Here is a 14146-nt window from a genome sequence, read left to right as displayed (position 1 = left end):
CTGGCTCCGCTGCCCCCACAGCTGAGGGGAGGGGCTGGGGCTCCCCTGACTCCTGGGTCCCTGCTGGGCTGGGATTCCTAACTGTTTGGAGAGGAGGAGCTGGGCCTGGACTCCAGGGCCCGGGTCACTGTACCCTAAAAGGAGGTAGCTGAGATCCTGGAATAGAGGGGGCTCACACTTCTGGATACACGAAAAGGTGTAAAGGTGTGAGCCTGGAGTTAGAACTCCTGAGTTGTTAACGGAGTCCGGCATCTGGAAAGGTGTTTCTGGGTGGACAGGACCAGGTTTTCCAGAGAGGAGGGAGTGACCCCGGATTCCTGGATCATGGCTAGGGCAGGGTCAAGGGGCCATGGCCAAACATCTATCTCAGATCCAGGTGTGTTCTCACTGAGGATATTTCAAGGAGCAAAATTAGGGTCCAGGTAGGAGGGATGGGGCAGGGAATTGGGACTGTGTCCCAGAGTCTGAAACTTGTGGCTGGAGACCCCACTCCCATGAGGTTCAGTGGATGCTCTTTGGCCAAAATTTCGGTTGGTGTATGAGCTCTTGTGAGTTTGAAGTGGATGAAATCCAGGTGCTGAGCCTTGGGCTTGAGACCAGTTAAGGAGTCTTTTGAGGTTTTGGTTTCGAATCCACTCACCCAAATATGTCGAGCACCTACTATGTGTCCAGCACCGAGAAAAGAAAAAAAAAAAAGCAGTGATTATGGGGATCCCTGGGTGGCTCAGTGGTTTAGTGCCTGCCTTGGGCCAGGGCCTGATCCTGGAGTCCCGGGATCGGGATCGAGTCCCGCATCAGGATCCCTGCATGGAGCCTGCTTCTCCCTCTGGCTGTGCCTCTGCCTCTCTCTCTGTTTCTCTCATGAATAAATAAAATCAAGAAAGAAAGAATGAAAGAAGAAAGAAGAAAGAAAGAAGAAAGAAGAAAGAAAGAAAGAAGAAAGAAAGAAGAAAGAAAGAAGAAAGAAAGAAAGAAGAAAGAAAGAAGAAAGAAGAAAGAAAGAAAGAAAGAAGCAGTGAGCAAAGCCAAGTGCCTGCCTTCAGCGTGCTTGCATTCTTGTTCTCATCTGCAATCAATGTGGATTGCTGTGACCACTTCCGCCAAGGGGCTTCATTCCGGAGCCTCAGTTTCTCATCTGTGAAATGGAGTCAACAATCTCCCCAACCAGGAAGGAAGCGGGACCGGTTGTGAAGGGGGAGACTCTGGTCTGAGGCCTGCTGATTACACTGGGGTTTTGGGAAGGCGTTTTCGCACCGGAACGGGAATTGGGAGAAAATCCGCGGCTCCCGAAGCCCGGGACGCATTTGATTGACAGCTCGCCCGTTTCGGGCGTGGTCACGCTCGGAAACGTCGCTGTGTCGTCATAAAACCCTTGGAATCTCCGCGAGAATTCCAATCCCGAGCCCGGTGGTTTTGGTTTCAAAGCCCCGCCCCGTGACGTCAGCACGTGAGGTTGCGTTGGGCTATAAAAGCCTTTGGAGGCTGCGTCAGTTCCAAGCTCTGCTGTGCAACTTACACGCTCAGTTTCAGGACGCCGCATCCCTTCGCCGCGACAGTGCTTGCAGCAGCAGGTGGTACCCGGAGTCCCCAAGCCCGACACCGGAGGGCGAGATGAACGCGCTGGCCTCCCGAGCCGTCCTGAGCTGCGATCGCTGGTGGCAACCCGAGCCGGCGCTCCTGCCCCCAGGTTGACGCGTAGCCCCCCATCGGTGAGTGAGGGGTCCGAACGCCTGGGCCCCGAGCAGTTGGGGAGCTGGGGATCAGACTCCTGGTCAGTAAGGAGAAGGGAGTTTGCATTTCTGGGTACCGAGACAGGAGAATTTGAGGCCAGGACTCCAGGATCCTGAGGAAGGAGGGCCTGGGAACCGGAACTCCTGTATTTGGGGAGAGATGGGACCAAGACAGATTCGAGGGCCCAGACCTACGCAGGAGAAGAAATTGGGAGCCTGGAGGCCTGAGCCTGGCGAGAGGAGGGTTCTGGAAGCCAGACTCCTAGATTCCTGGTGGAAGGGATGGAACTGGGCGGGGGTGTGGGGTGGGGGGGGGCTGCAGTTCTTGAGTCTCAGAGGGAGGAGGGTGATGAGGGCCTGATTTGTCGATCCTCAAGAAGATGACAGAACCAGGGACTAGGACCTTGTCCCCAAGGGAAGCAAGTCGAGGACCTGTGTTCTCAATTCTGGGGTCTGGGACTGCTGGGTCTGAGAGAAGAGGCTGGAACCTCTGACTCCTGGGTATTGAGAGAAGAGAGGTGGGAACCGCTGTGCCTCTGGTAGAGATGGAAGTGGCAGAAATCAGCAAGAATGTGGGGCAGGGACTCTCTTGTTGCTATTTGTGTTACTGTTTATGGTTGCTATGACTCAGTCCTCGCTTGATACTCTTCCCTAAATGGCTTCTAAACTAGTTCCTTTGTTTATTTCCAGCGCAGACAGATGGCCCCAGGCCAAGTGCCCCATCAGTCTGTCCCCTGGAGGGATACCTACCCCTTTTTCCTCCTGTCCCCGCTGATGGGCCTTCTCAGCAGGGCCTGGAGCCACCTGAGAGGCCCAGGATCTCCAGAACCCTGGCCGTGGGAAGCAGTAACCAAAACCGATCGGGGAAAACCTGGCCTGGAGAGAGAAGCTAAGACTTTTCTGGCCCCTCACCATCCCCTCTGGGGCAGGCACTTTCAAGAAGAGACTGGAGACAGTGGAGCAAGTGACGAGAATGGAGAAGCATTCTGGGGGGCCCGCCATAATCTAAAAGCCAACAGTTCTTCTCTTAAAGCGGGGGGACTTTCAGATAATGAAGATGAAGAATATGGTGGGGAACAAGCAGCAACCAGTGTCCCTAAAGAGCAGGAAGGTGAATTCCTAGATGGCCAGCCTGCTCCCCTGTCCCCCAGCCTTCTGATAAGAACCCCACAGGACCCTTCTGAGGAGAAATCTGAGGAAGGAGGAGCTGCAGAAGACAAAGTGGTCATGTTCTTCTCTTTTCCTCCATCACACTGGGAGTGTTGTCCAGGGGAGGAAAAGGAGGAAGGAGGAGCTATAAACAAAGAAGCTTCCAGAACACCGATTTTCCCTTTATCTCCAAGATCCAAACCCAAAACTCGGGTGTACTGTCCCAGGGAGGAAGAAGATAAAGCCATAGAGGAAGAAAGAACAGAGGATAAAGAAGCCACAAAAAGCTCCATTTCCTCCTCATTTTCAGGCTTTTGCCCCGGGGCCTGGGAGTGTTACTCAGGAGAGGAATGGGAGGAGGAGGAGGATGAATTCAGTGATTCAGGAGCAGCTGAGGAGGAAGGAGAAGCTGAGGTTCTCTCTTCCATCCCATCCACAAGTGCCCTCATGAGGGCCTGGGTGTATCGGCCAGGAGAGGACTCAGAGGAAGAAGATGAGGACAGTGATTCAGGAGCAGCTGAAGAGGAGGGAGCTGAGGATCCCTCCTCCATCCCATCCACAAGTGCCCTCATGAGGGCCTGGGTGTATCGGCCAGGAGAGGACTCAGAGGAAGAAGATGAGGACAGTGATTCAGGAGCAGCTGAAGAGGAGAGAGAAGCTGAGGATCCCTCCTCCATCCCATCCACAAGTGCCCTCGTGAGGGCCTGGGTGTATCGGCCAGGAGAGGACTCAGAGGAAGAAGATGACGGTGACTCAGGAGCAGCTGAAGAGGAGGGAGAAGCTGAGGATCCCTCCTCCATCCCATCCACAAGTGCCCTGGTGAGGGCCTGGGTATATCGGCCAGGAGAGGACTCAGAGGAAGAAGATGAGGACAGTGATTCAGGAGCAGCTGAAGAGGAGGGAGAAGCTGAGGGTCCCTCCTCCATCCCATCCACAAGTGCCCTCGTGAGGGCCTGGGTGTATAGGCCAGGAGAGGACTCAGAGGAAGAAGATGAGGACAGTGATTCAGGAACAGCTGAAGAGGAGGGAGAAGCTGAGGGTCCCTCCTCCATCCCATCCACAAGTGCCCTCGTGAGGGCCTGGGTGTATAGGCCAGGAGAGGACTCAGAGAAAGATGATGATTCAGAGGCAGTTAACTCAGAGCCAAGTCCCTCACTTCAGGCTCAGAGCACCCTCCTCAGGGGCTGGACATACCAGCCTGGAGAGGACACAGAGAGAGGGGGAGAAGCTGAGCCCTGCCCCTTCCGAGTGGCCATCTATTTACCTGGAGAGAAGCCACCACCTCCCTGGGCTCCTCCTCGGCTGCCCCTCCGACTGCAGAGGCGACTCAAGCCCCCAGAAACCCCCACCCAGCATCCAGACCCTGAGACTCCCCTAACGGCCAGAAAGGTGGGTACTGAGGGTTCAAATTCTCAAGTCTTAGGGGAAGAGCTGGAAGTCCTAGGCCTGGGGGCAGAAGGCCTGAATGCCCCAATTTCTGGACCCCCTGTGTGTTGCAGGGGATTGCATGCAAACCCTGTTGGGAGGGTTGTGTTCACTGTAATGCAATCCTTTGCAAGAGGCTGGGGCCCCATGGGAAGAGGCCCTGTGGGAAGAGGGAAGCTGTTGTGGTTCATGTCAGCACCAGGAAACAGCCTCCACCTGCAGTGAGTCACATGGAGAATCCCGTGGGTGAGTGACTAGCAGGTGACTAAGATAACAAGCATTTTTGTGCAACTAATAAATGTTTTGGCTCTCTCTCTCTCCCCCCCTCCCCCCTGTGGACACGTATGTCTTGTGTCTGTGCTGGTCCGTCTCCAGGTCCATTTCTCCAAGAAAGTCTCTGTCCATCTCCTGGCTGTCTGGGCAGGACCGGCTCAGGCCGCCCGCCGCGGACCCTGGGAGCAGCTCGCCCGGGATCGTTGTCGCTTCGCCCGGCGGATCGCCCAGGCCCAGGAGCAGCTGGGCCCCTGTCTCACCCCTGCTGCCCGGGCCAGGGCCTGGGCACGCTGCAGGAACCCTATCCCTCCTCTGGCCACCACACCTGCTCCTGCCCAGACTTTACCAGTCTCCTCCATCCAGACCACACCCTTGAGCCATGTTGGGGCATCTCCCTCCATTCCTATGTCCCTATCCCCTGGCCTGGACCTCAGTGGGAGGCGTGGCTAAGATCATGTAGTTTCCTATTTATATGAACTATTTATTTTGTGTGTGTGGTTTCATACAAGAAATAAAACCTTCTGATTTGTAGCAAGCAATGTCCCCTGTGTGTATGTTACTGTCTGTATCTGAACCAACAATAATCCACCACCCTTGGGATAAAGGTGAGTACCTCAATACAGGACAAACTTTCTATTTCCCATCATCCCTCAAATTTGCCTCTTCTTGTCCTGAAGCTGCTTTTGAACCTAAGGGCTGGTGGGTTTTGTCACTTTTCTTTGGCATCGGCCTAAATTTTATTAAACTTGGGAGTTACCTCTTCTAGGGGGCCTGGGGCTGGGCTCACTGATCTCTAAAAAAAGGTTCAATTCCAGCTTTCTGGACCTCCCTGGAATCAACTTATCTTCCTACTGGCCTTTTTTTTTTTTTTTTTTTTAAGATTTTTATTAATTTATTCATGAAGACACAGAGAGGCAGAGACAGGCAGAGAGAGAAGCAGGCTCCATTCAGGGAGCCCGATGTGGGACTCTTACCTGGGACCACGGGATCACACCTTGAGCTGAAGGCAGATGCTCCACTGAGCCACCCAGGTGTCCCCCCCCTACTGGCCTTTAAATGGTGATTTGCAATCCTGGGGTCCTGAGATTGAGTCCTGCATCAGGCTCCCTGCAAGGAGCCTGCCTCTCCCTCTGTGTCTCTCATGAATAAATAAAATCTTTTAAAAGTACATAAATATATGGTGATTTGCTCAAGGCTTTCGGCTGTCCAATTTCACCTTTGTAAGCCCTGTTCCATAAGCTGTTTTCTTACCCATAAAATGTGGCTAAAAATAGCACATGCCTTACAGGACTCTAAGGCCCCAAAAGAGCTCAGATTTATTTGCATTTTTAATTTTTTTTTTAAGATTTTATTTTTAATCCCTACATCCAACATGAGGGTTGAACTCACAACCTTGAGATCAAGATCCCACTGTTCACCCACTGAGCCAGCCAGGTATCCCAAGTTTATATTTAAAACAGTCCTTACCAAAATAAATAAATAAAAATAAAACAATCCTCACCAAATAACCAATGTTATGTAAGTGTGGCTAGTATGGTAATTATTTTCACTCTCACCCGTGCACGTCTTAAATTACCCATCCAAGTTTACAACTTCAACTTAGAAGTCTTTTCTGACCTCCTAAGATCTGTCCAGTAGTTCGAAAAAGAGTGGTGCAAATATCCTGCCCCCTGGCCTGCCTCTGACCCTGCCCTGCTCTGTTGGCTCCCCAAGCTCCTGCCACACTATCCTTTCATTTTCCCAAACCCATCAAGCCCCTTTTCACCGTAAGACCTTCGTATGAGCTCTGCCTACTGCCTGATGTGCTGATCCCTCTGGCTCTAGTTCCTTGTGATTTTTCAGATGTGGCATGAAAATCACTTTTTAAAAAAAATTTTTTTTTTTAAATTTATGATAGTCACACAGAGAGAGAGAGAGAGGCAGAGACATAGGCAGAGGGAGAAGCAGGCTCCATGCACCGGGAGCCCGACGTGGGATTGGATCCCGGGTCTCCAGGATGGCGCCCTGGGATCAAAGGCAGGCACCAAACCACTGCGCCACCCAGGGATCCCTGAAAATCACTTTTTTAGAGACACCTTAATCTGACCCAGCTGACCTGTGCTCCAGCGTGCTTTTCTCTTTTGCAGCAGAGGAGCATTTGACTTTTTTTTTCTTTTTTTGATTGTTTAAGACCCATCCATCTTCCATGACTCTTTGAGTTTGGCAAAAGCAGGTGCTGCCAAGAAGCCTACCCACTCCCTGGAGCAGAGGGAGGACTGGGCCCCCAGGTAGTGTATGATGTGTTGGTTATGTTGTGTTATGTTGTGTTGGTTATGACAAACCATAACCGTGGTGCAAACGAAGGCACGCGGGGGCCCTTTCTCCAAATGAGCAGGCACATCAGCTGGTAAGGGTACAGCATTTCACTGGATTACGCACAGGCCAGCTTTCCATCGAAAGTGGACAAGCAGATGGCAAAGGCTTGGAGTGGGCAAAGCGGGAAGCGGAAGTCCATGGTGAATGTGTCCGGGGCCACGCGGCGGAACTGGAGCACGAGGTAGTCCACTGAGGAGGAAGTCAGGAACTAAGCCTAGCCCCACCTCTCAACTCCCTTCCAAGGTCCTCTGAACTCAGAGAACTCTTACTTCTCCGAGGCTGTGCTGAGCTCCCACTAAGTCCAGAAACCCTGAGGGCCATTTAAACTACAGCTCCCAGCAGGTTTTGCAACGGCGTGGAATCGGCCCTGCCTAGAAAAACGCTCAAGGGCTGCTGGGAGAAGTAGTTCTCGTCCTCTCATTACCCTTTGCCCAAGTTTATAAACTGATTCCTAGGAGCTCACGGCCATCCGGATACACGATCTGGAAGTTCTTGACTGAGGCCTGAGTGACTCGACCGTGAAAATTGAGTGCGTAGGTGCCGTTCTCCTGGCTCCACAAGGGGGTTTTGTTTTGCAGCAGGATGAGCCTCTGGGTGGCCCCCCGTTGGAAACGACTCAGTAGTGACTCCAGCCCCTAGAAGATAAAGTAGGGGGCATGGTTAACTGCCACCAATGAACTTTTTTTTTTCTCCAGACTCAGAATTTTGAGTCCCTAATCTCTCCTCCTTGACAAACATAAAAGTCTGACAAAGCCCTTCTGGCTTCACATATGACCACCTGCAAGCCGTAGGCCCTCTTCTCCCTTAGGACCTAGAGCAGATCCCCCAGACCTTCCTCCCCGTCTGGACCCAGAGTCTCAACCCAACTTTTAGCCAACTCACGTTTTGTGGCTGGACACTGATTCTCTGGTTCTGGGCATCGATTTCTGGAATGATCACATTCATTTTCTGTGGTCCTCGGAATCCCAAGATGTTGGTCTCCTGGGGGTAGTATGCTCCAGTTAGCCTGGCTCTTTTCTCCCTCCCTACCGTCCTGCTTCATTCGCTCTTGTCTCCCAGACACTCACATAACACACAGCCCCCAGCTCCTCTCTGATGCGAGCGGTCTCCGGGACGAAATTCTTCCTTTCAGGATTCACCCCATTGTCAAAGATGGTGAACTTAGTACCCAAGACATTAGATCTGCTCCAAGAGGTCAGTGGTCAGAGTAAAGGTAATTACTGTTTTGCTGTACATTAAGTGCTTTCCTATGTCATCAATTCTTCCCATTAACCCTCTACTTGGGACTTAAGTTCCATATTCCATGTATCCATAGTGCCAGCCCCCTCTGTTTCTTTGATGAGCCATGATTTTAGCCCCCTGCCTTTTAGGAACTTTCCTGCCCCTAAGATGCAAGAATGCACTCATCGCAGCCCTCTCCCATAGGGGGAACTTGGGAGTTCCACCACCTTGCCTCCCAAGAAGTCAAATGTCTCAAATGTCAGCCTCTGCTCCAAAGCCCTTAAGTCCTCTTATTCCCACTCACAGTGGGGCTACCACCTGAAGAAATACACAGCCTGTCAGCCTGGCTCTTAAGATAAAAGGTCCTAGAGCCCGTGGGACTTAGCTATGTGGCCGGCTTGTCCTTTCCTCCCCTGCCCCTTCCGCCACCCTGAGGCTTCTTGCTACCTGTTTCTCACACATATCATGGCTCTGCCCACCTGACTTTGCCCACAAAGTTGTTCCCATCCCGAGATAGGTCTGTGGGGTCCAGAGAGATGAGGTAATTGGAGGTTTTGCTTTTTTTTCTCTTGCGCCAGCCAGAAGGAAGTGCTGTGGATAGGAAGAGCCCATCAGAATCAATTTCTGACATCTGGTTAGGGTTAGAGGTCCAAGACAAGGAGACACCGTGTTCCCAGGACAGAGGAGAGGGTAATGGAGCAATAAGCATCCCAAGCCTTGCTGGGAGATGTGGTTCTCACAGAAGGAAATCATCAGCTGGGTCCTGAAGGGGAGCTTCACATCTTAATATCAACCCCCGCCCCATTACCATGCCTTTCACCATTGGGTCCTGGGTTAGGGCTCAGTCCAGGCAGGAGTGAGCCTAACTTGTGGCAGGCTGGGCGGCTTTGGAGAACAGGGAAAAGCCTTACTTGGAACATTGCAGCGCGACTTTGGTAGGCATTTCACCTCTGGCACTACTGAGTAAAGGGAAAGCCTCTTTTGGGGGAGAGTCCCTTGAAGAGAGGGCTGCCACACCACACCTAGGGGGAGCTGGCCAGATTGAGAGGGGCGTGGCTTAGTTCTAGAAGAGAAAAATCCACGAGGGGTGGGGCTTGGTTCCTATGGGCGGGGCTTATCCCAGGAATGAGTGAGGGCCTGATAGATAAGAAGGCTCAGTGAAAGGCCGAACTTGGACAAACACAACGGAGCCAATACTTCCAGGGTGTATGTAAGTGGTGGGGTTTTGGACACAGATTGGCGTGGCCTTGACTTTGAGAAAGTGGGCCCATCTCCAGACAGGAGGAGACTTAGTTACGGGCTTGGTTAGGGCCTGTGCTACTGCGAGAGCAGCCTAGTTCCGTAAAGGGCAGCGCTTGGCTCTGGAGTTCACAAGTCCTAGCTCAATGATGGGCGAGACCTGGATTCGTGAAAGTCTTGACCTCTCTCAGAAAGGGGCGGGACTTGCTCCTGGGAGGTGGGGCTTGCTCGAAAGTCCGCCAGCCCGCACCTTCAGGCCGTCGGCCGCCTCCAGGTAGAGATAGTAGAAAGGGAACATGCCCTTGTCTACGCCGCGCTTGTCGCGGCTGATGCGGCACTGCACCGTGAGGCCGGGCAGAGCCGGCCGCAGCACATACGCCTCGGTGTCCTGTCCCAGCCGAGGGCCCGGCGCGCGGAGGGGCGATTGGGGCGAGAGCCCCACATCGCTGCTGCCTGCGCCGACCTCGCCTCCCGGGGCCTCGGACACCGCCGCTTCGGCCGCCGCTGGGGACTTCCTCACGGGAGACTCCGACTTCTGTTTCTTCTCTTTCAGGTCTTCGCCCTAGCCCACGCGCCAAATTCAAGGTGAGGGACGGCTGAGACCCGCCCCCGCCCCAGCCTTCCCAACTCCTGATTGGCCACGCCCGCATGGGGCTACGCCCCTTCTCGGCCACGCTCTCTGCCCATTAGTCAAACATCTCGGCCACCTGCCGGTCGGCCACTACCTTCAGGGTCCACGCAGCCGGGCCCCCTCCTTATCTGTTCCTTGGTCACCACTAACAATTTCCCTCTGAAACCACGCCCACTCCATCTACCGATCGAAGAATCCCTTCCAAAGCACTGTCCATTCATCTAAAACCAGGGTCGGTAAGGTCTAGGTAACATATAATACGGCCCAGAGCTACCCAACTGAAACTATCTGATTTTCAACAATACCTGAGTGAGTGTCAACTAGCCCAAACACCGTTTCGCCCTCTCCAAAGCTCGCTGCCTTTCGGTGGGTTGGATTTTAATATATGTCCTTACATCGATTTAAATCCTCCAGATTGACTTCATAAATGGCACACACACAGAGACACCGCTAGCCTAATCATAACAGGTTCCACTCACCAGGAAAAAGGCCCTCTGATTGGGCTGCAGAATTTTAGACCAACCCTCTCTAGAGTCCGAGGCTAGTCCTCTTCCTATATCCTGATTGGCAGTGCCACCTCCCACCTTGTTGGAAGCCAAGTCTTCACGTCCTAGGTCATCACCATCCATTCCAGGGTCTGGTCCTGGACTGGGTGACTCATATTCATCTCCAACATCCTGGGATTCACTCTCTTCCTCCGCACTGGCCCCTAAGGAGTGGAAGAAGCCAGAGGAAGACTCACACAGGACACTGGGGTCCCAGGAGCTTGGGACAAGGTCACCAGTACTAGCAGGAAAAGGCCAGATATCCTAGGTTCCTGACCTCTGCTTATTACTCATCACACTTATTTGCCAGATTCTCCTCCTCCCCCATGTGCATGGGTGTCCATGCTGGCTGAATAGGTTCTGACTGCCTTGGGTATAAGGACAGGGTGGGGTTCGAACCCTCCTTTTCCCTTGTCTCAAAAAGTGAGTGCATCATATATCAGAGATTGGGAACTAAAATGGGAGCAAGGGATGAGGTTTGGGGTGATAATTAAGAGTCCTGTTATTGAATAGTTGGTCATGTCATGATAATAGGTTTGTCATACAATATTAGGACATAACAAGAAAAAAAAGAACGAAATACTGATGATGCTACAACATAGAATAACATTAAAAACATACTAAGCAAAAGAAGTCAATCACGAAAATCATATACTATATTATTCTATTTAAGTGAAATGTCCAGAATAGGCAAATCTAAAGAGACAATCCATTAGTGGTTGTCTAGGGCTGGGCGAAATGAGGTGTGTGTGGGGGTCACTGCTAAAAAGTACAGAGTTTCCTTTGGGATAATAATGTTCGAAAATTGTGGTGCTAGTTGCCCATCTCTGTAAATACACTAAAAACCACGGGATTGTAAACTTTGAATGAGTGAATTGCATGGAATGTGAAATATATTTCAATAAAGCTGTTATAAGGGACACCTTAGTGGCTCAATGATTGAGCGTCTGCCTTCGGCTCAGGGCATGATCCTGAGGTCCTGGGATCGAGTTCCTCATCAGGCTCCCTGCATGGAGCCTGCTTCTCCCTCTGCCTCTGTCTCTGCCTCTCTCTCTCTCTCTCTCTCATGAATAAATAAATAAAATCTTTTTTTTTTAAAGCTGTTATAAAAAAGCGGGGGGAGGATTTGCCACATGGACCAGGGGACCAGATTTCAGTCAATGTCCCTGAAATTACCAGGTTGTTGGTGGGCTGGCCAACCCCTGCGTCGAGTCTTTGGAGGCTCTTTATAAGGAGGTGGAAAAGTGGGAACATCCTCCACTGGGACTTCTTCCAACTCTGGAACGGAACTGTCTGGTAGCCAGAATAGGGAGAGGGACCAGAGACTGGGATTTCTGGGGTGGGGAATTGGGGAGGGGGTAGGGAAGGGGCGTGGAGATTCAGATTCCTGAGTTTTGGAGAAGGAGTTTCATGACCTTGACTCCTGAGTGTGAGAGATGACAGGGAACATGGGGGCCTGGACACCAGGATCCTTTGGAGAGCAAGGACTGAGTTTCCAGACTGCTGGATTCCGGTGGGAGTGTAGTTCTAGGGTATAGGGGGTCCAAGGACTCGAGATTACCTGCTTCTGTCGGTGACGCCAGTGGGCCACGCTCACCGCTGCCATCTCCACTGCAGCTCACGATGCCCAGGGCATTGTGGGCACCAGAGCTCAGATGTGCCTCTGGCACACTCTCCTGGAGCAAAGGATTCCCAAGGCCTGCCCCAAGGAGAAGGTGCATCGAGGCCCATTAACACAAGGAACAAACTCCAGTCCCCTGAAAAGATCCGCTTCCTCGCTGACTCCCAGACTCCGCGATCGACCGCCCAAACGCCTGAGACCCATTCAGAACGTAAACTCCATCCTAAGACTCAAACAGGCACACCGTGTGGCTAAATTGTTTCGAACTCCGTGCATACTCAATCCCACACCGGGCTCTCCGTCCCTCCAGGACCGGTCTCTAGTGGATTATCCATGCCCCGTCCCCCGGACTTTGTTAATTCCATCCCTCCCTCTCTCCTGAATTGAGTCCCTGCCCCTTCCAGGACCAGACCCCCCCGCCCACCCGCTACCCCAGGCTCCGCCCCAGAGCTCCAGGGAGCCCAATCACAGGCTTCTCTCGGGCCCCACCCTCTAATGGGACCAGGCTCCGCCCCCTCGCTCTCCCTGCCCCGCCCCCGGGCTCCCCCAGGAGTCTCTCCCACGCCCCTAAGGGCTCTGCTGGCCTCTGTTCGCGCCCTCCCCTCTGAACCCTTTGGGCCGCGTCCCAAACACCCGCAGACCCTTCCCTCTAGGCTCCTGCCCGACACTAGGAACTTTCCTCACTGCTGTCACCTGCGAGGCGCTCCTCCCGCCTCCACCATCGCCGGGGCCGCAGAGAAGCGTCGGGATTGGCTAGAACCATGAGGGGCTCTTGGCGCTTCCGTCGCTGCCTCTTTTCAAAGAGCAGCCGCTAAAAAAAAAAAAAAATAATAATAATAATAATAATAAAAATAAAAATAAAAAAAATAAAAAGCAGCCGCTGAGGGAGTGGGAAAGGGGGGTTTGGGAGCCAGGAACCGGACGGGAAGACGGGGATGAAGGAGGGCCTGGGGCAAGGGGACACATGCTCGGGAGGGAGTCCGGGAGTCCAGGCTCTCAGTCCTTAGACCCCTCCTTCCTCGGATCCAGGAGTCCTGGCATCCCGTCCTCTCTTACCCCCAGGACCTAGCAGTCCTGCCCTCCAGAACCCTTGTTCCTTAGAAACTTTAAACTCCCATCACCGTTTGCTTCTTTAGGGTCCCAGATTCCTATTATCTCATTTCCTAATTGCAAACTTGAGGCTTGGAGAGAGCCAACGAGGGTCAGGAGTCCCAGTGCCACTCCTGGGGTTGGTGCTCCTGGAAGCTTATGGAGGATGGAAGGGGGCGGTTGTGGCATAGTACCTGCTGTTCCAGCTTCTGCAGCCTCATGGCAGTGAACTCATCCCCCATTGCCCTGAGAGAGATGCAGGCCATGGTGACAGGAAGCAGGGCACCCCGGATGCCCAAGAGTCCCTCCTTCCCTTCCTTCTTCTTGCTCAACTTAGGGTTCTGAGGACTTGTGAGGTCACAGAAGGTGCAGAACCTGAGCCGGCCCCACCAGTTCTGAAGCTCTTTTTCCCAGCATTGGCCTGTCTAGAATCCAGGAGTCAGAGACCCCAGGCCCTCCTGTCTCAAGATTCAGGAGTCCAGGCCCCCAGCCCCTCCTCCTTCAGACCCACCAGTCTCCATTTGTAGACCCCTCCCTTCAGGACCAGGAAGTCCAGGCCCCCAGCCCCTTACCACTAGGCTAATGGCGCTGAACCTGAAAACATGGTCATGAAGACAGAGTTGAGTGTGGACATAATCCAACTTTAAGTTCCTCCTACACCCTCATTCCCTCCCCCCACCACCAATCTTGTCTCCCCACTCACTCTTTCCTCCATATAACATTCTCCTGGGACATTCTAGAGAAGCAAGAACAAGGAGGAGTCAGGACACAGACCCAGCATCCCAGTGGACTCTGCTCTCCAAAACTTGATCTTAAGCTTTAAATTTTCTCAGGAAGCCCAAATTCCAGTACCTACTTTTTTCAGGGA

General features: G+C 52.8%; 2 protein-coding genes across 2 annotated transcripts; one reads left to right on the top strand and one right to left on the bottom strand.

Moving 5' to 3' along the window:
• Positions 1–1490: 1490 nt before the first annotated feature.
• On the top strand, positions 1491–5112 carry PPP1R15A (protein phosphatase 1 regulatory subunit 15A). Its single transcript, XM_055311868.1, has 3 exons — positions 1491–1709; positions 2421–4268; positions 4680–5112. The coding sequence occupies exons 2-3, from the start codon at positions 2430–2432 to the stop codon at positions 5025–5027; spliced, it is 2187 nt and encodes a 728-aa protein (XP_055167843.1). The 5' UTR covers positions 1491–1709; positions 2421–2429; the 3' UTR covers positions 5028–5112.
• A 1858-nt stretch (positions 5113–6970) lies between these two features.
• On the bottom strand, positions 6971–14013 carry TULP2 (TUB like protein 2). Its single transcript, XM_055311225.1, is given in 13 exon segments — positions 6971–7121; positions 7396–7567; positions 7815–7913; positions 8000–8114; positions 8633–8726; positions 8729–8744; positions 9643–9954; positions 10608–10732; positions 11745–11861; positions 12130–12267; positions 12874–13000; positions 13473–13524; positions 13982–14013. Coding segments are annotated over 13 exon segments (1533 nt in total). The 3' UTR covers positions 6971–6987.
• Positions 14014–14146: the final 133 nt, after the last annotated feature.

This window comes from Nyctereutes procyonoides, unplaced genomic scaffold (genome assembly GCF_905146905.1).
Source record: "Nyctereutes procyonoides isolate TBG_1078 unplaced genomic scaffold, NYPRO_anot_genome, whole genome shotgun sequence".
Classification (NCBI taxonomy): domain Eukaryota; kingdom Metazoa; phylum Chordata; class Mammalia; order Carnivora; family Canidae; genus Nyctereutes; species Nyctereutes procyonoides.
The sequence above is the reverse complement of the archived record's forward strand: the minus strand, read 5'-3'. Positions and strand labels throughout refer to the sequence as shown.

What these genes read in the sequence shown, in the direction of transcription:
- PPP1R15A (XM_055311868.1), top strand. Translation starts at nt 2,430, where the DNA reads ATGGCCCCAGGCCAAGTGCCCCATCAGTCTGTCCCCTGGAGGGATACC. An exon ending in CTCCCCTAACGGCCAGAAAG is followed by an intron (nt 4,269 to 4,679) that starts GTGGGTACTGAG and finishes GTCCGTCTCCAG; the next exon opens with GTCCATTTCTCCAAGAAAGT.